The sequence below is a fragment of the Sceloporus undulatus genome, chromosome 2 (genome assembly GCF_019175285.1).
Source record: "Sceloporus undulatus isolate JIND9_A2432 ecotype Alabama chromosome 2, SceUnd_v1.1, whole genome shotgun sequence".
NCBI lineage: Eukaryota > Metazoa > Chordata > Lepidosauria > Squamata > Phrynosomatidae > Sceloporus > Sceloporus undulatus.
In genome coordinates this window covers 158,080,527-158,101,622 of record NC_056523.1, presented here as the reverse complement: position 1 = coordinate 158,101,622, position 21,096 = coordinate 158,080,527, and the positions used below count along the sequence as shown (strand labels likewise).

Below are 21,096 nucleotides of genomic sequence, written 5' to 3'. Positions count from 1 at the left end.
AATAATAATAATAATAATAATAATAATAATAATAATAATAATAATAATAAGTTTTATTTATAGACCGCTATTCCGCGATGATCATAGCGGTGTACAGTAAAATCGTAATAAAATACAAAATACAGTTAAAGGAGGGAGAAGTCTCGTCCTTCAGGCAGTCCCTGATGTTGCTGGGTCTGCCTGATCGCTCTCTCTGAAGCCAAGATGACAGTTGAGGAGGGAGTTTTAATAGTTTTAACACATTTGGTTGAAGTGTTTGGGGTGATGTTTTCTATAGGAACCTTACCTGTGGGGTCACAACTATGATGTTTAATGAAACATTGATATGTGGATGGTGGGGGTTGGACTTCATGTCTAATGGGTGGTTTCTACATCCAGTAAATGCACTTCTATTTCTCTATGAACATTAAAAGACCTGGGCAAAGTGCTGAACTCTATCAAACAGGTTCAGTACATCGAACAGCACTTTCGAAGACTGGAGTAAAACTGTCGTGGATTAATCATCCCACTGATGTAGAAAACCCCCAGTCTGACTTTATCATTCCCATTGTGCCAATGATTTACTTACCTTTTCACTCTTTCTCTTGTTGCAGTCTGTGCAGGCACTCTAAATGGGTTCAGTGTGACAGGGGACGCCCAGCAACAGTATCAGACGCTTTACAAAATGTACAACAACTGTGAGATCGTGATGGGCAACCTCGAGATTGTGCTAATTGAACAAAACCATGACCTCTCCTTCTTGCAGGTAATGAGGGGATCAGAGAGAAAATTGGTCAGTGCCTCTCTATTTGTTGGGAGAGAGGGCTTCATATGTTGATCTTCATATGTTGATGCATGCATCCTAAGAGGCCGGAAGCTGCGCCAAAGCCATGCTCCGGGCCTAAGATGCGTGTGTCATTTAAACAGCATAGCCCCAAAGCGACCCAAAGCAGCTTTATTTTTGCCTGTCTGTTCGGGCCCTGTGTTTGAAAAATAAGTTTGCAAGGAACTGGTGTTATGCTCACACTAAACTGAATATGCATTCCTCTTGTCTAGCTCTCATAGGTTATAGCAGGAATGAGCAATCTCCAGCCCATGGGGTTTTTGATCCTTCTGCAAGCCTCTTTTTCTGTTATCTCTGACCAGTAATCAAAGAATATTTAAAGAACTGTATACTGAGAATTCCCTACATAGTGTTAAGCTGGGGGGGGTCCCTCTTAAATAGGGAAGTGAAGAATGGAACGATGCTTTGAATGCTGAGTGGAAAAATGGTAAGCATTAAATCTGGTCCCACTCATGTTGTTTTAGCTTTCCTTCCCCTGTCCTTGTCCCCATGCCCTTAGCCCTGCCCAATGTTGGAATACAGACATTCCCCCCACAAGACCCTTCCTAAATTGGAATCCAGCCCCTGGTTGAAAAATGTTCACCACCCTGTTAGAGAGAAAAGCTTGAAAGTCTACATATCTTTCCCTCCTGTTACCACCTGTTCTGTTTTTATCCTCTCCCCCACACCTTTAAACACCTGAATCACAAAAAAACAAATAAATCAGCATAAACTATGAAAATAATACATGAAGGCATGCTATTTTAATCATGTCTATTTTGAACAATCAAATTTCCTTGTATTCAGCGAGGCTTACTCACTAGTAAATCCATTGATATTTGTGACTTTCATTTGTCACTTGTCCGACTGATCACAGGATCTGGATTCTTAGTAGTAATAGTTGGGGTGGAAGTACACAAATATACACTTCTCTAAGTACAGTAATGGCTGGTCATAGATGGGGCACAGGATAGAAGACCAACTGTTCTCAAAAGGGCAGAATGGGAAGTGGATTTGATGCTGTGGCTTGAAGGCTGTGAGGTAAGCAACACTGTTGAGCTGGTTTCTTTTCTCCTTGGATCTTGCTCTATCTTACTTATGCTAGTAGATTTGTTTTTTCTTTTTCGTCCTTCCTTCTTTCACCTGCATGCCGATTTCTAGCCAGATAGGGTCTTCCTCTGACTTATCTTTCATGGGCACCAGGCAGGTAGACAGCACAAGTGTTGGATCATCTAGTCTCTGTCTGTCAAAGAGCCAAGGTGGAGGGTTTTGCTTCATCTTAAGTTGGGAAGCACCAGGCCAGTACCATGACTGAGGGAGATGCACTTTAGGGATGTACAGAAGCAAGGGCAGCGGTGGGCAACTGTGATGGGTCCAGAGACCATGTTTTCTGCCATAGGACCCCCAAGGGCTACATGGGCTCCCCCAAAGTGTCCCTGCTCTCCCCCCAAAAAACAGACAAGAAACTGGAAGTGGATAGATGCTCACTTTTGGCTTTGAAAAGCGCATAATTTTTATCTTACAAAAGACTACTGCTCCCAGGGCCTTCCAAAAGAGCAATTCACTCCTTCTCACCCCCACCAGATTAAGGCAATCTGAAGAGTCTGGAGAGGTTAGGTGTTTGACAAAACAACAATGTGGTGGGAACATGCTAGGGCTAGGGCCTCCCTGGTTGTGCTGATTCATAGAGTTATAGAACCATTCAGTTGGAAGGGGCCTCATTGGGCATCAAGTCTACCCACTTCTCAGTGCAGGATCTCCAGCTAAATCATCCCCAGGAGGTAGCTGTCCAGACTCTTTTTGAAGACATCCAGAGAAGGAGACTCGACCATGTTTCTTGGCAATTGTTTCCATGGCCGAACCACTCTCTCACTGTCAAGAGGTTCCTTCTAATGTTCAAACAAAATCTACTTTATGAAGTCGAAGGCTTTCATGGCCAGCATCCATAGTTTTCTGTGGGTTTTCTGGGCCATGTGGCTGCATTCTGGAAGAATTTATTCCTGATGTTTCACCTGCATATGTGGCTGGCATCTTCAGCCCAGAGAGTGGAGAAGATTCTGATGACACAGAACAACCCAGACAACCCACAGAAAACTATAAAATCTACTCTCTTGTAACTTTAAACCATTAGACCTGGCTTTACTCTCTGGGGCAGCACAGAACAGACCTATCCCTTTTTCTCTATGACAGCACTTGATGTATTTGAAGAGTGCAATCATGTCACCCCTCAGTCTTCTCTTCACCAAGCTGAACAAGTGAAGCTCCTTCCCCCTTGCCTCATATGTTTTGTTCTCCATACCTGTTATCATCCTTGTTGCCCATCTTTGAACTTGTTCCAATATGTCTACATCCTTCTAAAAATGAGATGCCCAGAACTAATGCAGTTTGTAGAGAGATCTTATAGCACCTTTGAGACTAATTGAAAGAACTCGGTAGCATGAGTTTTCATAGACTTCAGTCCAATTCCTCAGATGCTTTTGGTGGAGTGGAAGTCAGGGACAGACAAATATATGCCATAGGCATGTGAGAATGTCAATTCAAAATCAAAATCCTTTGAATATGGAAATAAAGCAGCAAGTCGGCTTTACTGATGGTCGTTGTGGACAAAAACATAGCTATTGGGTATGGAAATAAGGTGGCACTGAAGTCTACAAAAGCTCATGCTACCAAATTGTTTCAGTTAGACTCTCAGGTGCTACAAGAGCTCTCTGCATACTGATTCTATGCACTCTATATCTTTGATAACTGGATGTGTTACTCCAGGAGAAGCCTCACCAGTGCAGAATATAGGGATATTACTTCCCTCAACTTGAAAACTATGCTTCTATTAATGCAGGCTAAAATAGCATTTGCCTTTATTTATTTATTTATTTATTTTTGCTGCAGTCTCATGCTGCATAAGTTGAACCTATGTTCGACTTATAATTAACAATAACCCCAAGATCCTTTTCACATGTAGTGTTACTGAGCCAGGTATTCCTCGTTCTATACTTCTGTGTTTGGTATTTGTGTGTGTGTGTGTCTGGCCTAAATAGAGAATTTTCCATTTGTCTTCATCAAATTTCATTTTATTAATTTCTGCCTAATTTTCTATTTGAATTATGTTCCTGCCTTCACATGGGTTTGCCACCTCTCCCATTTTTGTGCTGTCTGCAAACCTGATAAGGATTCTCTCCAGTCCCTCATCCAAATCATTAGTAAAAATGTTGAAGAGCAATGGCCCTAGGACAGAACTATGGGGCACCCTACTCAAGACCTCCTTCCAGTTTGAAGTCCAGCTATTCAAGATGACTCTTTGCACATAGTTTTCCAACTGATTATAGATCCATCTGACAGTATTTCTATCTAGTGCACATTTAATCCATTTGCTAATCAAAACTTTATTGGGGATCTCATCAAATCTTTGTTGAAACCCAGAAAAATGACATCCATAGTATTCCAACCACTTACTAAAGTAGTGACCTTACTGAAAAAAAGTTATAAGATTAGTTTGGTAGGATTTGTTCTTGACAAACCCATGCTGGCTCTTGTTGATCACTACATTGTCCCTAAAATACTTACAGACCTGTATAATCCGTTCAAATATTTTTCCTGGTACTGAGGTCATGCTGACTGGTCTGTAGATTCCAGGATCCTCTTTTTTGTCTTTATGAGGAGAGAGACATTTGCCCTTCTCTAGTCCTTTAGCACATCACCTGTCCTCCAAGATTTCCAAAAAATAATGGCAAGCGGTTCAGAGGGTACATCAGCAAGTTCCTTCATTTCTATGGAATGCATTTCATCTGGCTTGGCAGATCTGAACTCATTTAGGTTCATTAGGTAATTTCTGACTAACTCTTTATCAATCTTGATTTGCAATCCAGCTTGCCAAGGTCTGTGCTATTGCATGAAAGAACACAGTTATCTTTTGGGGGGAAATTGAAGCAAAATAGGTACTGAGTCATTCTGTCTTTTTATTGTGAACTGTTATCATTTTGCCATCCTTTTTGAACAGCAACCCTACTGCCTCCTTGGTCACTTGCCTGAAATGTACCTGAAAAACGCATTTGTGTTGTTCATTTTCCCCTAACCAGTCAGCTCATTCTGAGCGTTAGCTTTCCTTATACTGTTCCTGCAAGTTTGGGCTACACATCTTTAGTCTTCCTTGGCACCCTTCCTCTCACTGTATATACATATTCATTTTCCTTTTCACTTCCTTCTTGAGTTTGCTGGGCAGCCACATTGGCTTTTTTAGATGTTTCTCATTTTTTTCCTTCCATGGATTGTTTGTGATCGTACTTTTTGCAACTCCTTCTTCAAGAACTTCCACCCTTACAGGCTGTCTTTTTGCTTTAGCATATCTAGCCATGGGATTCCACACAGTAATTCCCTGAACCTTTACAAATCAGCTTTCCTGAACTCCAAGGTCCATGTTTGATTATATTTTTCTTTGCCCTGTCCCATAGTTATGAATTATAGCATTACATGGTCACTTCCTCCTAAAGTATCAACTACCTTGATTCCAGTAATCAACTACTCCCTATTGGACCCCTGGTGGCGCAGTGGTTAAATACCTGTACTACAGCCACAAGATTGTGAGTTCAATCCCGGGGCTCCAAGGTTGACCCAGTCTTACATCCTTCTGTAGGTCGCTAATATGAGTACCCAGCTTGTCTGGGGCAATTAGCTTACACATTGCAGATCGCTTAGGGAGTACTTAGTACACTGACAAGTGGTATAGAAGTGTACTTGCTATTACTATTGCTATTGGCTAGAATCAAGTCCAGAATTGCTGATCCCCTTGTTCCTTCCTCTACTTTTTGAAATAAGAAATTATCTGCAGGGCATATCAGAAATTTGTTATGGAACTTAAGTTTATCACAACTAGTCTCTCAGCACATATCAGGATATTTGAAGTTCCTTGTAACTACCAGTTCTTGCATCTTTGAGATTCATTTCTGAAAAGGATCATCCACCACTTCTTCTTGGTTGGTTGGCCTGTAGTAAACTTCTACCACAATGATTTCATTTATTTCTCTATTTTTACCCAAATGTTCTCAGCTGGCCCACTCTGATCACTCCCATAGATTTCTGTACAACTGAATTTGTCTTTGCCATGTAATGTTACTCCCCCTCCTTTTCTACCACATCTGTTATTTTTGAATAGGTTATACCCTTCAATTGTAATATTCCAATCATGGGGGTCATCCCACTGTTATGCCTATAAATTCATATTTACCTTCCTCCATTAGGACTTCAGGTTTATCTTGTTTATTTCCCAAATTGTGCAATTGTGTACTGATATTTGAAGCTTTGTTTGTTCTCACCTATTAATTTACATCAGTTTTGCTGAAGATCCCATTATATCCCTCAGCTTCTCCTCTAGAATTCATATCTTTGTGATTAGAGCTTACCTTTGGGTTGATGTTTGAATTACCATCTCCAACCCACTCAAGATTTAGTTTAAAAGGCCTCTTGGTCAGACTTGCCATACTACTACCAAAGACATTCTTCCCAGTCTTCATATGGTGCAGCCATCTATAGCCAGTAGTCCACGGTCTAAGAAATGAAGACTATGGTCCCAGAAGCTAAACCTCTCCCATCTACACCATCCTCATTGACTTTTTAGTATCTTACTGTCCCTGTGTAATCCTCTATCCGTCACTGGCAGAATTGATGGGAATACAACCCATGCATCAAACCTCTTCAGCTTTTTGCCCAAAGCTCTATATTCAGAGATGCTCTCCTCATTTTGGCCATGTAGCTGGCATCCCCATGAATAAAGAGAAAGTGACATCCCAGATACATGAGCCAGGAAGACAGCACACTTCCCAATTCTCTTATCAGGCTGGCATGGAGGTGCCTCTATACCCCAAGCTGTGAGTCTTCAGCCACCAGCACCATATTATACCTAGGTGAAAGTTTCTGTGCTGGTTGGGCAACTTCCTACCAGTTTGAGGCAATGGAGATTTTGACTGTGAGCCACAAGACAAGACTGAGATACCCAGCTCTGAATTGCTCAATTGATATATTAATCTAGACCAAGCCTGCTTGTTTGGGATGTGGGATCCATGCCATTATGAGTGGGAAGGATTCTTTGTGGTGTGATTGTGCAAATGAGGCCAACTCATCAGAACTTTCTTTCTTTCTTTCTTTCTTTCTTTCTTTCTTTCTTTCTTTCAATAACAGAGTGAGTTGTCAACAGGTAGCAGTGTTTTCTGAAATCACAGTGTTTTTCCTTGCCCATTCCTTCTACTTGTCACAGGGGAAAGCCATTTTCTCTAAGGTTCAGTTCCACTTAACATAAGATACAGGACAATATTTATCTCTGGACACCTGGAGCAGTGTTATGCATTAAAGCAACCCCCCTGAACCATTACCTAGAATATAAAGAATTGGCAACCACCCCACCCCACACCACCCCTGAACAAAAAAACTGAGTGGAAGGTCTAGAAATGTAAGAAGTGGTTACTTCTGGGTCATATTTTTGGCTAATTTCAGCTGAAGCTGTGCTTTTGGGGCCTGCTGCAGGAGAAAACAACTGATGTATAATTGATGTAGGGTACATCTATGCTGTAGAAATAATCTATCTTGACCCCACTTTAACTGTCATAGCTCTAGTTTATGGAATTCTGGGATCTGTAGTTTTGTGAGGCACAAGCACTCTTTGGCAGAGAAGACTTAAAGGTCTTGTAAAACTACAAATCCCAGGATTCCATAGGTTGATGCTATAAAGTGGTGTCTAACTTCATTATTTCTACAGTGTAGATTTACCTGTGTAGAATTAATAAATCTATAGTGGTTGCAAGATGTTGTTATAGCTGCAGTCCCAAAGAGAACTAGATGAAAATATAAGGGAATAGGATTGTCAGGGTCTTGAAGCCAATTTTTTTTTAAGTGGCCTTATTCAGAGATTTCACATACCAGGAGCCAGGGGTTAATATGCATTAGCTGGATAATAGGACATTATCCTGTAGTGGTGAACTGCTTTTTGGCCTTTGGCTGGTCACTGAAGTAGGCAGAATGTTAGGCTCATAGTAGTTAGTAAATCACATATACAGTATATTTACACCAGGAGATCGATGGGCTGGTAAGGAGTTTAAAACCTGGCTGGTTCTTTTGGAAGGATGGGAGATTGAAAAGAGGTGATTGGGAAGAAGAGGACTGGTGTGAGGAGACTGATGGGCTAGACAGTAATTTAAACCCTGGCTGGCTGTTTTGGAAGGAGATTGAGAGGAGGTGGATTGGAATGAACAAGAGTCAGTTGAGGAGAATGACGGGCTGGAAAGTTGTTTATACTCTGGTTGAGACTCTTTAGAAGGGTAAGAGATTGAGAAGAGGTAGGCGAGGAGAGCTCTAGCTAGTTAAGCAACAGCTACAAACCCGGCAGTAGTCAAAACCATGATTGTCAAATCTCCAAATGTGGAAGGCTGATTTAAGAGTAATCTGGCTGGCTGCAGAAGACTTTCTGGGGAATTTTATCTCAGTGAGGTGAGATTTCTCAGGGAGATGTGCATCGTTAAAACTCCATTCTTGGCAAATATTAATTTAGCATGTGTAGATTGGAATTTAATAGCACTTTTCCTCAGCCCAGAGGGGACCGAATCCTAGCTACTAGCAGAAAGCAAAAGGAAGAAGAAAGTGAAGCTCAGAAATCATTTTTTCTTATCAGAGATTCTAACAAATTGTCTCACTGCAAAGTGACGAGAGCAGACTGTGCCTGATCTAGAAAGCAAGAGGGGAGAGGATGCAACACAGTAATCTGTTGCTACAAATGTTATGAACCATGCAAATAAGGCTGGGGGGTGCAACAAAAGAATGTGGAACTTTTAAGGCAGAGCACGCTTGCATGTAATGGAGGCATGCCCTTTTCTTCATGTATGGGTTGTCTCCAAATACAATTAAAGGAGAAGTGGAGGCAATTTATAGCATGGGGCAGGGGAGTGGGGCAGAAATTTTTATCTGCCACCTCCAACTCACCAGCCTTTCCCACCACCCATTTTCATAGTTTCCACTGAGGAGTGGCTGATAGTGGCAGTGGATGTTCTTCTTTCCTGCCTACCATGTGTCAGGCAGAAACCACTTAGCCACCTCCTTGACTGTTACTTGGAAGTACGTCAGTTTGAAAACACAGATCTGCTCCTTTCATGTTCAGCTTTTATTTTAAAACAATATACAATATTCCCTTTAGTTTCTGTTCCTTGATGGAGTTTCCCAGGAATGCTTCCCTCATACAACCACTTATAGAACATTTTGGTTCTGATTTGAAAGCGCTGTCCTTAAGAGTTCCAGGTTATTTCTCAATCTATCATCAAATGAGGAAGAGACTATGGAAAGCCATTGCCTGGAAATAAACACAGGTCTCATCTCCTGTCAAGTCCAGACAAAGCCCAAGATGTAGCTTGTTTTGAGTAGTGACCATTTGTTCCATTAGCAAAATTATTACCTGTGCAATTTTATAATGGACAGGTGGATGTTTTGATTATATATATTCTTTGACTTTTTCCAGACTATCCGAGAAGTTACTGGCTATGTATTGATTGCCATGAATGTCTTCACATACTTGCCACTGCAGAATCTGCGCATGATACGAGGGACCCAGTACTATGAAGACAAGTATGCTCTCTACATTGTCCTCAACTATGAAAAGAATGTCACACACGCCCTCCACCAGGTGGGCTTCAACCAACTCACGGGTGAGTCAATGGGAAGATTGGAATCTTCTACTAACAAAGCAGTTACTACTGAACTGCTCCTTACTGAATCTTTTCCACTGTGAAATCATTGTACGTAGTGGTGAATAATGGACTGCTTACAGTATTACTAAACTGGTGAAAATGACCTCTGGTTAGGAAGGATGAATAAAATGAGGTTGCTTTGGTATGCCACCAGGGTGCATCTTAAACAATGTGCGCATGACTGTATTCCTTCACTTCCCTCTTGCCAACAGGATCTCACTATGCCATGAGTCCCCAACTTCCTCTTTTAGTTCGTGCGGGTGACTTGGTCATCATGCCACCTGTTTGCCTCCCCAGTTTATCTTCCTGAGGTTTGGCTTGAGCAACTATCTTCAGTGACTGGCCACACAAAGCAGTACTAAAAAAAGATCTCCTTATGCATGTCTTATTTTATTGACATTGATGCATGTCGACTCACTTGGAAGCAGCAATGGGTTATGGCTAACCAACACATGTTGCTTATGGTCGATAAAGGTAAAGGTAGTCCCTTGACATGAATGTCTAGTCATAACTGATTGTACGGGATAGTGCTCATCTCTGTTACTAAGCCAATGGGCCAGTGTTGTCTGAAGACGAGTCTGGTGGTCATGTGGTCAGCATGACTGCACCAGACACTGTTGTCTTCCCACCGAAGTGGTACCTATTCATCTACTTGCATATGCATGCTGTTGAACTGCTGGGTTGGTAGAAGCTGAAACTAGTGATAGGAGCTCATTCCATCATGCAGCACTTGGGCCTCGAACTGCCAACCTTCCAGTCTTCTGATCATCAAAACTGGCGTCTTACCCACTAAGCCACTGCATCCCTACTATCTCAAACTCTGGATAATTTTTAAACTAATAATTTAGAAAAAAAGGGGGGTTATCATGTGGTATATACTATTAGCTCATTTCTCAGGAAGAAGGGTTGTTGTCTACCTCTCCCAAGCTAATTTTCAGATTGCCCTCTACACTTTACACTGCTAAAGTTGTGAGCAGGGGAGCAAAAAATGAAGTATGTTGGCCTGAATCCTGTTGTCAACCTTGACTAGACTGGCAGTCCTGACTAAATTCATCCACTGAATCATCCACTGACCCAGCTGCTGAATGGTGAATCAACACTTGTACAACTCCTTCTTGTTCTGTAGATCTACTCTAGGATCCTTTATAGTAGGATGCATGCATTTGTTCCCTTTTCAGTTACTATGGTAAGCTTCTTTAGTCATTCAGCTCTAGTCATAATCAGAAAAATAGTAAATAGTGCTGGACAGACCATTGTATTCATTGTGCATATCTTTCTCTTGAACTGCTCCTTGCTGGCAAGAGTGGGCTGTACTGGAAAGAAGCCAATGTATGTGGGACACTGGGGTGTTACTGGATGGAGCACGGCTGCTTGGTGAAGAAATAAGATTACTTCAGCAACTGTCACCTTGAGGTAGCAGAAAATACATTCCACTGCTGAGATTTCATACTGTGAGTCCAAATGATCACCACATGTTGTGTAGCTTTTGGGACCACCTAGGCCATGTGGTCTTTTTTCTTCCTCATGACGCCATTCCAGGTTACTCCTGGGATAAACTGTGTTGTGTTTCCTAAATACACATAGAAACACTCCAGCAGCTAGTTATGAACTATTAAATTCATGATGATTCTTTCTTTTTAAGAGAGGGAAAAGGAAAGAAAACCACTATGTCTTATCTGATTCAAATTTCTGGGTATTGGGTGTGGTGTTCTCTTTGATACTTCTGAATTAAAGGGACCAATATAACCCAAGCCTTCCTTGTCACAAGTGAAATGATGGCCACCCTTAGTAAAGAAAACATTATGAGGAAAAGCCCTCAGCCAGTAACAAGGCTGGGTAATAAAAACAAATGGCAAGATTTGCTGGATGAGGTGAAAGGCTCATACAGTCCAGCATTGAATCCTGTTCCCCATAGTGGTTGCCAACCAGCTGCTTTTAGTAACTTTCTGCTTCTAAAATAGGCTTCTGCTTCTGCTCCAAGCATCTTTTATTCTGAGAATTTTAACTCTGAACCTGGAGGTCTCATATAACCCCTGTGACTAGTAGCCCTTGATAATGTCTAACTTCTTTTTAAAAACATCTTTTTTTAGCAGCAACGTCTAAAAATGAATGTTTTGTGAGGAGGTATTTTCTTTTATCTGTCCTTTTTCCTCCATACTGTATTGTTTCTGAACATGGAGAGCTATTTGCTAAACATCTCTTGGCTTGCCACAAGCAAAGGCAGCCATCTTAATTGGCCCTACTTGTAGGCTGCATGAACTGGATGCCTCAAGCAACAGCCGATTAGTGCCAACAGATCATGGCTGGGAAGGCAAGGGGACCACCAGCTAGATTGCAAAGGTCAGAAGAGTATATTCCAGGCAGTCTGCTGTACATCTTGAAAGCTATCCCAGGGATAACCTAGTCACAGTGATCCATGCATTGATAAATGCAGAATACATGGGGGTGCCCTTGAAAGTGACTTGGAAGCTCCAGCTTGTACAAAATATGGCAACTAGATTGCTGATCACAACATCACCTAGAGATCATAGAGCACCAGTGTTAAAGGAGCTGCAATGGCTACCAATAAGCTTCTAGTCTAAATTCATAGTGCTTGTGGTGACATTTCAACCCTCAACAGCTCAGGATCTGGAAGGAAACCCCCCCCCTCTCTCTCTATATATATATATATACACACCTCTTCAAGGGCTGAGGTATGCTAGAAAGCCCTCTTCTCTGTCCCCACCATTGGGGGTGACACACCGTGAAAGGATATGCTGTGGCAACCTAGTTGTGAAATACCCTACTCATGGTGTCAGTCAATGCCAACAGTGGTGTTACTCTGATGCCTAACCAAAACATGTTTTTAAAAAAGTTATTAAAGTCCCTGGGGACTGATTTAATCCAAAGTGGCATGTGTTGTGGTTTCAAATTATTTTAAACTGTTTGTTGTTGATGCGTGCCTTCAAGTTATTTCCAACCTGTGGCAATCCTAAGGTGAAACTGTTTTGCTGGTTTTAATTGTCTTGTTTTTAGTTAGCCGGCTGTTTAATATGTTCTACTCTCTTTAATTTATTTTCTACTCTTTTGTATTATTGGTTAGACTGATTTTCTTGTATAACATCCAGAGATTGCAAGATATAGGGTGAGATATCAGTGTTTAAATAAATAAATAAATAAATAATATTCTATTGCCATCCAGTGCAGTAGTGGATACATTGCTATTACTGTACATTGAAGACTGATCAGTTTCTGGCTTTTGAATGTGCAGAAAAGAGGTTCCCCATTTTGCTCTCTACCTCAACTTGCAAAATCCCAGCCCAATTAGTAATCTGTAGTGATGTAGTGGTGGTGATGCACTGAAAGCAAAGTCTCAGAAAGAGTTTTCAGCAATAGCATAGTCTAAAACTTATACAGTACATTTATTTTTTTTAAAAAGTAATTTGTCCTGTAAGAAATACATCCCACCTAGGCAATTCACTGCCATGACCAAATAAAATGTAGGGTTAAGGGAAAGAAACAACATAAAATTTGAAAATTTCTGCTCTCTAAAGATGTCTCTAAAATGCCCTTAACTTTTAAAAATAACTAAAAAATGTTGCTCATTACATAAATACGCACACAGGCCCTGTTGTTCTCTGCGCTTGTAACAACAATAACAAAAAACCAAGAAGAAAAGGTAATCACATTGCTTTTAACCCATTGCTTTCAAGCTCTGCAATGATTTTTAGTTTCATACTTAAGTTTATGCTGTAGAGTAGAGAGAGAAGATGATTTAGTGGTTAGGGGTGCAAGCCTGTGTTTTGTTTAGTAAGACCTCCCTGGGAAACTCTGGTAAATCATAGTTTTGTAATGAGAGTGTGGGCCTCTATCAGAGAATTGTTAGCCCTTTGCCAACCTTTCATTGGGTTTGCTAATGGAAGCTGTAACAGTTACACAAGATTAATTTACATGTAGACATGCTTTTACTTGTGACTTTTGGGAATTTACTTTGGTATCTGTTGGTAGCTCTCTTCACTGTTATATTTTGTAGAGAAGAGGAACTGAAAGATGAAAGGAAATGTAATTAGATCTATTGGACTTGTATCAATAGTGTGAAATACGGAGGGGGATTTTGAATTTAAAGCTGATATTTAAATGTACTAGTCATCTCTTTGAGGTCTGCTGAAGGAGTATAGGAGCTTGAAATGGTATGCTTGATGTTATTTCATCCTTCAGAAGTAACATTCAGCCACTGGCTACAGATCAAACCAGATCTTAACAGCTCACATCCACATCGAACAAGAGCTTGTTCGCACTGCTGGGACTAACCCTGTGAAAAGAATTTCTAGGAGCTTACAGTACTTGGTCATGTTCTCTTGGATCTTGGAATCTCTCTTCTAACTGCAATTCCTGCATAATCCTGAGTTTGTCATGTTCTCCATCAGTACCATCACCATACCACACACAAATACCTAATTTTTCTAGCCCTCCTAATATATGTTACATATAATAATTTACTGTAAAATACTTGAGAGTTTTCCATGCAAAGCAATATACAAATATTTTAAACAGATAAATATATGTCTTGGAACATAGCGGGGGGAGGTAAATCTTTCAGAGAAACTGCTGCTAAATTTTAGAGACTAGAATAGGTGGAGCTCCTATTACGAAGGTGAGGCAGAAGGCTCCTTTATTGAGCACTGCTCAGATCCATTATCTATAATCCTCATTCTTTCTAAAATCTTTTGCAACAAAATGCCAGAACAAGACAAAACACATACATTAAGCAATTGATGTAATTGTGGTCCTCGTCGTGGTCTTAGAACTTCAGATTTTCAGTGCAAAATTCTAAGCTACATATTGTGTTCTATAATGCAGGCTATTCAAGTTATCTAGTGTGGGAGACTGGCAGCTTACTTTCCCCAACAAGCCAGGAACCAGTACTGTATTTGTGTCCCTTGGCTACAATTGTTTCTTTCCTAAATAGAAACTCACCAGGGACTGGTAGCCAATGGCTCAGGGACTGGCACCATATTATGTATAAAAAAGAAAAAAAAAGATTAATCATTCATTAGCCATAGAGCTCTCCCTCTCTCCCTCTCTCATTCTTTTTTTCACAGATCTTGGAGCAACACAGTTTTTATCTGAGATTACATCATTCTAGTCTGGTAACTAGCAGGAATTAGAAATTCTGACCACTCGAGACACTTAGATATTAAAGAGGCTGAATTCTGTGCCAAATAAAATTCAGTTCCCCTTACTCCACCCTCTGCCTGCAGATTATATACTATCCTGAATAAAAAGACTTTCCATGTTACAAAATTAGAATGGGGCGATCTCTCTATATATGCCTCTATCCAACCAGGACAATATTCAGGGTCTCAAAGATAGATTGAAGAGCCTTGACTGTAGTCAGATGATGGCTTCACAATAAGAAATCATGCTTCTTTATTTCCAGTTGAACATTGGGCCAAATAGTCTATAGCTCTGCTCGTCTGTTTACAAGCCCTTTGAACTTCACATAGTATCAGGGAAGACAGTACCTTTGCCCTCTGATCTGGAGATTTATGAGTTGAAGTCCAATCAGCAGGGGGGAAAATATAGATATGGCAATTAACTCTCAGAATTTGACTTAACTGTCACTTTATCAGTTCTAAGAGTGTGTTTATGGTTCTGTCAAACCATTCTGCCTCTTAACTGGCCAAACGTGAAGTTGCTGAATAGGGTAGAAGCTTGTAAACAACTTAGGGTAGAGTCTCTTTTCAAGGACAGACTCAAAAGGAACGGAGTAACTGAGAAAATGGCTTAGCAAGAAGAGCTCCATAGTTTTGGTCCACCGATGTTGCTGGACACAGCTTTCAGGAGACTCTCTAAACCAACGTAATCAGCAGTGAGATACAATGCTGCCTCTTGTCCCATTTCTTGCATAAAACAAGACTTTAAAAGATCTGTTTTATGAACGACTCCTAGGATTATTTTGCAAGGGCTACATTTATGAACATGCCAGTCACAGTTTAGAGACTCCGATTGTGAGGGATGTCTAAGTACAACACCCCTATGAGATAAACAACAAAAAGTACATATTAAGTTTGACATAATGCTGTGTGACTTCTTAAACTTGACATAGCTGAGAGTCTCAGGACATCTTAGTCTGGCCTTGCTTGCAGTAGAAGAATGTCAACTGTTTTGCAGCTTGAGCAGATGACACTTGCTCAAGGAGACTATGTGCCTTCACCACCTGTCAGTTCACAGCAATCTCATGCATTTCATGGAGTTTTCTTGGACAAGAAATAATCAGAGGTACTTTGCCATTGCTTTCCTCTGAAATATTGCCCACAGCCCCTGCTATTCCTTGGTTGTATCCCATCCAACTGTTAACCAGGCCTGGCTCTGCTTAACTTCCAAGATCAAATGAGATGTGGTGCCTTTACAGTATTTAGGAGATGGGGGCTGCATCTTCACTGCAAAATTAATGCACTCACACCACTTTAACTGCCATTGCTCAATGCTGTGGAATTCTGAAATTGTAGTTTTGTGAGCTATTTAGCCTTCTCTGTCAGACAGCTGTGGTACCACAACAAGCTACAAAGCCCAGGAGCCCTTAAGATGGAGCCATGACCATAAAAGAGAGCTTTCTCCCATGTCATTCCCAAACTGTGGAATAGAATTATGACTGGTTGCTGCTCTATTGCTGCTTTATGAAAAGGTATTGAAACACATCTTTTTAAAATGTTTTACCTTGTTGATGGTTGTTGCTGTATTTCTTTCTCAAGAGATGGTGCATAAATGGAAGGAGACAAACACAATGTGAACATGACATGTAGAAGAGTAGATAGATCCCTTCTTGGTATGATTTAGCAGCATGTGTGTGTGTGCCTTCAGGTCGCCTCTCAGCTTATGGTAATCCCGTGAATTTCATAGGGTTTTCTTAGGCAAGGAATACTTAGAGGTGGTTTTGCCCGTTTCCTCCTCTGAAATACAGCCTAGTTACAGCAGTGGTGTCAGTAGGGGTGCAGGGAGTGCAGACCGCACCAGATGATTCCCTAATGGGGGGGGGGAGTGACACCACTACTCTTCAAACACCTCCTTTTTGGCAGAAATGGGCTGTGGCATTCATCTGCTTCCCTTTAAAATGTCCTAAAAGTGGGTGGGAATGGACTGATGCTCAGTGAGATGAGAAAGGAAAGGCTCCAGAATTTTTCAAAATTCAAATTTCCAAATTTGAATTTATTTTTTTAAAAAAATATTCTTTTAAAAATTTACTTTAAAAATCACATATCAACCAAATCTTCACTATGCATATGCAAATATGTTTAGGTTGTGCATATGATATTGTAATTTGAAGGTATAATTTTAATTTTGCTAGTTGTTTATGTCACAACTATTAGCATTACATTCAGTGCTATATGGGAATTACGATTTACAAGTAACATTCATGCAAAAAAGCATTGTTAAGGATTCTGTATGGTGTGAAATGGGAGGAGGTCAATGGGGGGGAGGTGACACCAAAAGTTAATGCACTGAGTGACACCAACCCTAGGGATGCCACTGGGTTATAGCACCCGGTATTCATTGGCAGTCTCCCATCCAAGTTTCAAATCAGGGCTGACCTTGCTAAGCTTCCAAGATCAGATCTGAATTAAGCCACAATGAATTCACATCATCCAGATGAAGTGCTACCAGTCTTGCAGTGGATGCATTTGAAAACTTCTAAAAAGCAAGTGATCTACAATATAGCTTGTGGCTACAGGAAAGTCTAAAGCACCCGGTATACATTGGTGGTCTCCCACCAAAGTGCTAACCAGGGCTGACCCTTTTTAGCTTTCAAGATCAGACAGGACCAGACAGCCTTTAGGGAATTTAGGCCTTGTAATTTAGCAGAGAGCTCCTATAATCCTTGAATTTAGTGCTGCCATTTGTCGGATCTTGAAGTTTTCTTGAATGACTGGAGGTGGCAGCACTGAAAAGTGGTGTGTGAGAGATGTGAGATCCCTGCGATCCTGTCAGCAGATTTAAAAGAGGAAGACAGAGAAGGAGGAACAGGTCTTTGCTTGTCCTGGGCTCTTCCTGTCTCAACCAACCTGTTTGGTTGATGTTGATGTTGTTGTTGAGCTACTGTGGCACCAAGAGACAACACCTGTCTATCAACTTTCCCATCGCTTGATCTCTGCTGGCTGACAGAGCAAACCTGGGTTGGGGAGACATACTTTCAGAATTACCTGGGCAGCATTCCCTGCTATATGAAAGTGCCTTTGGCATTTTGTGGGTATTGCTAGTATTTTAAAATGTAATTTCAAGCCAAATAATAGCATGAAAAGTATGATAATAGAATTCAGAAATATTGTGTTTCAACTGCTTCTCCCCCCCCCCCCCCTCCCCTGGCTGCAAAATACATAAGAATTGTTGTGTCATCAGAGATTTCAGATTGTAAGAGCTTTGGGAAGAACTGTGATACTTACAAGGGAGTGGGAGGGTATAGCCTACTGACAGTGGAGCAACAAAGAATGGTGATGCTTTGGAAATTTTTGAACAACTTGGTCAATCTTTGGAAAAGATTGCTCAAAACCTGACAAATTGGGACTCTAAATGGTGATCAAGGATCATAAACTGTAGGATCTTGAGAGCCACTGGATAAGAGCCAGCAAAATGTCAACAGAAGAATGGTCAATAGAACTGCCATAAACAGTGAAAGCATCCTTCTAAATAAGATACAAAGAGAATGCATACATATACATGTAAAGTTTATCCCAGAATGAGTTGGTCCTGGCATTTTTTATTCCCAGAGAACAGAGAGGACTGGAACTATCTAACAGATGTAGTACAGAAAAGAAATGAAGTCTCAGGATGTTGAAAAGAAAGATGATTTTATCCTTGAAAATAGCCCAGCCTGAAAATATTTTTATTCCCTTCTTCATGGAATGACAGATTATGGCGGGCAACTGAACAGCTTTGGACACATTTTTTTAGAATCCCTGCAGCTTGGTTTTAACATTGAAATCACTTAAAGAAGGCCATAAAAATGTTTTCAGGACAAAACATGATGGACTATTTTCAAGAATAAAATTATCTTTCTTTTCAGTATACTGAGACTTTGTTTCTTTTACACGCTATATTTTCTATTCTTAGCTGTTTGTAGGTAGATGATACTAATCCATATTCTTTCCTATGAAGAGATTTCTGCAGCTTGAAACACAGAGTAGGTCACTCTCAGTGTTAAGCCACATGAGCAAACCCTCTCCCAAAGAAGGCACAGATCTGTCAGAACTTACGTCTGTTAAGCATTTGTGCAGATAGCAGCTATAAACGTTTGTTCAGCACATTTACTCATATCTAGAAGTTTGTCCTATACCCTTTTAGATATTATATGATTACATACAGGTTGGAAGTTGGATTGCACACACATGACTTACACATGTTTGTAAGAATTTCTAAAGAGAATCCCTGTGCATACATCTGCAGGTGCACAGGGCTTTCATGTACAACCAGGGATCCCACCAAAAAGCAGAGATCACAGTCATGCAGAAGGAGCCCTATGTACAGTTGTTCTCACAAGGGATGTTCTCAGATTTTGTTATCAATACATAGAGGCTGGCCACTTCTCATGGCCATTTCTTTGCACATGTTCATAAAATATCAGAAAGAGATTCAAGGACCTCATCCTGATTTCCCAGAATTTGCTCAAGGACACTTGGGAGTAAGACTCTATGAAATTGTGGAACCCCTGGCTCAGCATGCTGTTTGTTTTTCCTGACAAATCCTTTGGTTTCTCAATTCCAAGTGGGAAAAAGATCACAAGCTGTCCCTTTTGCCTTGCAGAAATCCTCTCTGGGGATGTCTACATTGGGAAGAATAAGCAATTGTGTCATGTGGACACTATTGACTGGAAAGACATCATTCGTGACCCACGTTTCCAGGCAGTGATCCATGACAATGGGGAGAAGTGTGAGTATATCAGCAAGTACTATAGTCATGTGGGAGTGTGTACGTGTTCCCTTAACCTTCTACATTTGTCCAGGAAGCTTTAAGTCCCATTTCCCCCCCCCCCGCCCCACCCGGATTTAACCTGGTGTTGGAGAACATGTAGCTTTCCCAATGTTGCTGGACTAGGAACTTCCAAGGTCCTTCTTGGACCAATCGCTAACATTAGAGCTGATGGGAATTTCTATCCATCAACATCTAGAGAGAGGTATGTTTCCCATGCCTGCCTTAGCTGTTCAAGACTGGTCCCTAGGTTAGGGTTTATTTGACCACTTGGTACAAACATCCCATTCCCCATTAGATAGATTTGGCCAGCATTTGAGCCAAATCTCACTCCCCCACCTCCGTTATTTTTCCCGTCTCCTTTCTTTTTTGTGCCTCACCATCCTCAAAAGCCTAAATTTTGTGGCCTCTTCTCTCATGCTTCAGAGGCAACTAAGAATGCTGCAGCCTGCTTCCATTCCTGCCAGATGCAGACAACTTGCTTATTTCTATTCGTTTCCTTACTACATTTATCCCCCAACTTCATTCCATCATGGGATTCTAGGAGATACACATAGGCTTTGCTAGGAGCCTGTCATTCAGACATTGTCCAGAATCATGCCTCCTTAGTTTCAACAAGATGGCTGCATCCTGTGCCCTCCAACTGTGCCCTGGGCTGTCATGGCAGATTATAATTTACCCCAGGTTACTGAAAGAGTTCATAGACAAGGAAGGATTAGAGCACAGAATGTCCTGGTCAAAGCCCCAGATCCTCTTATCAGACCACACAGGCTCACATGTACTCCACACATAGCATTTCTAAAGGTTATTTATAAAAAGTCAAACAGATGTGTTTTGAGGTTCAACACGCATGAGAAAATCACTGGGGGGTAATAGGCGTTATAGGTTATCTTTGACCCATCATACTAATTATCTCAGTTTCATTGGCTGATTCTATGCTTTTGTTCCCCTCCCTGAACAGGTTCTCCATGTCATGAGAACTGCAACGGCCATTGCTGGGGTCCTGGTCCTGAGGACTGCCAAAAATGTAAGTATTACAGTGTCTTTCAAGCGCTAACCCAAGTAGTGCCTTTATGTGAGAAACTGGCATTGGAGAATGAACTGGGTCAGCTGATGTGCAAGATGTAATGGATGGCTCAAAGTATGGGTTGGGAAAGGGAAGAGGTAACACATGTTTTCATGGCTCTCCCAGTTTGTATGGAACAGGAGATGTGTCACAGCCCCTTGGACAGCAATGCAGGAAGCTTTCTTCCTGGTTAGCAAAGGGTCACTAAGCATTTCCCCTTAATCTGGGAGATATGAACAGAAAAGCTCAGTCTTTTAAACCAATTTAATTATCCTGTCTTAACTTCTTAGAACCATTGATGTAGATTGTGACGTTCACTTTCAGGGCCAGCCCTAACATTAGACAGGGTAAAGCAGTGACCTTATGTGTCAGATGAGGCGGGTAGCAGTGGCAGTCCTCCAAACCATTTGTCTTCTCTCTCTCTCTCTCTCTCTCTCTCTCTCTCACACACACACACACACACACACTGCTATCCAGGTGTGTGTGCCAGAGGTGGAGCTGTTTGTGCCACATGTCATGTCCTGTATTCTTTAAACTAGCCTGCTGCTTCAAAGTGTGGGCAAGGATGA

The 21,096-nt window shown here is 41.2% G+C and overlaps 1 protein-coding gene across 1 annotated transcript in view; it reads left to right on the top strand.

Moving 5' to 3' along the window:
* Positions 1-21,096, top strand: part of ERBB3 (erb-b2 receptor tyrosine kinase 3) — a 126,640-nt gene that overhangs the window by 52,413 nt on the left and 53,131 nt on the right. Inside the window, 4 exon segments of the mRNA XM_042454853.1 lie at positions 594-745; positions 9,291-9,477; positions 19,297-19,422; positions 20,423-20,488. Of these exon segments, the coding sequence (XP_042310787.1) occupies positions 594-745; positions 9,291-9,477; positions 19,297-19,422; positions 20,423-20,488 (531 nt within the window).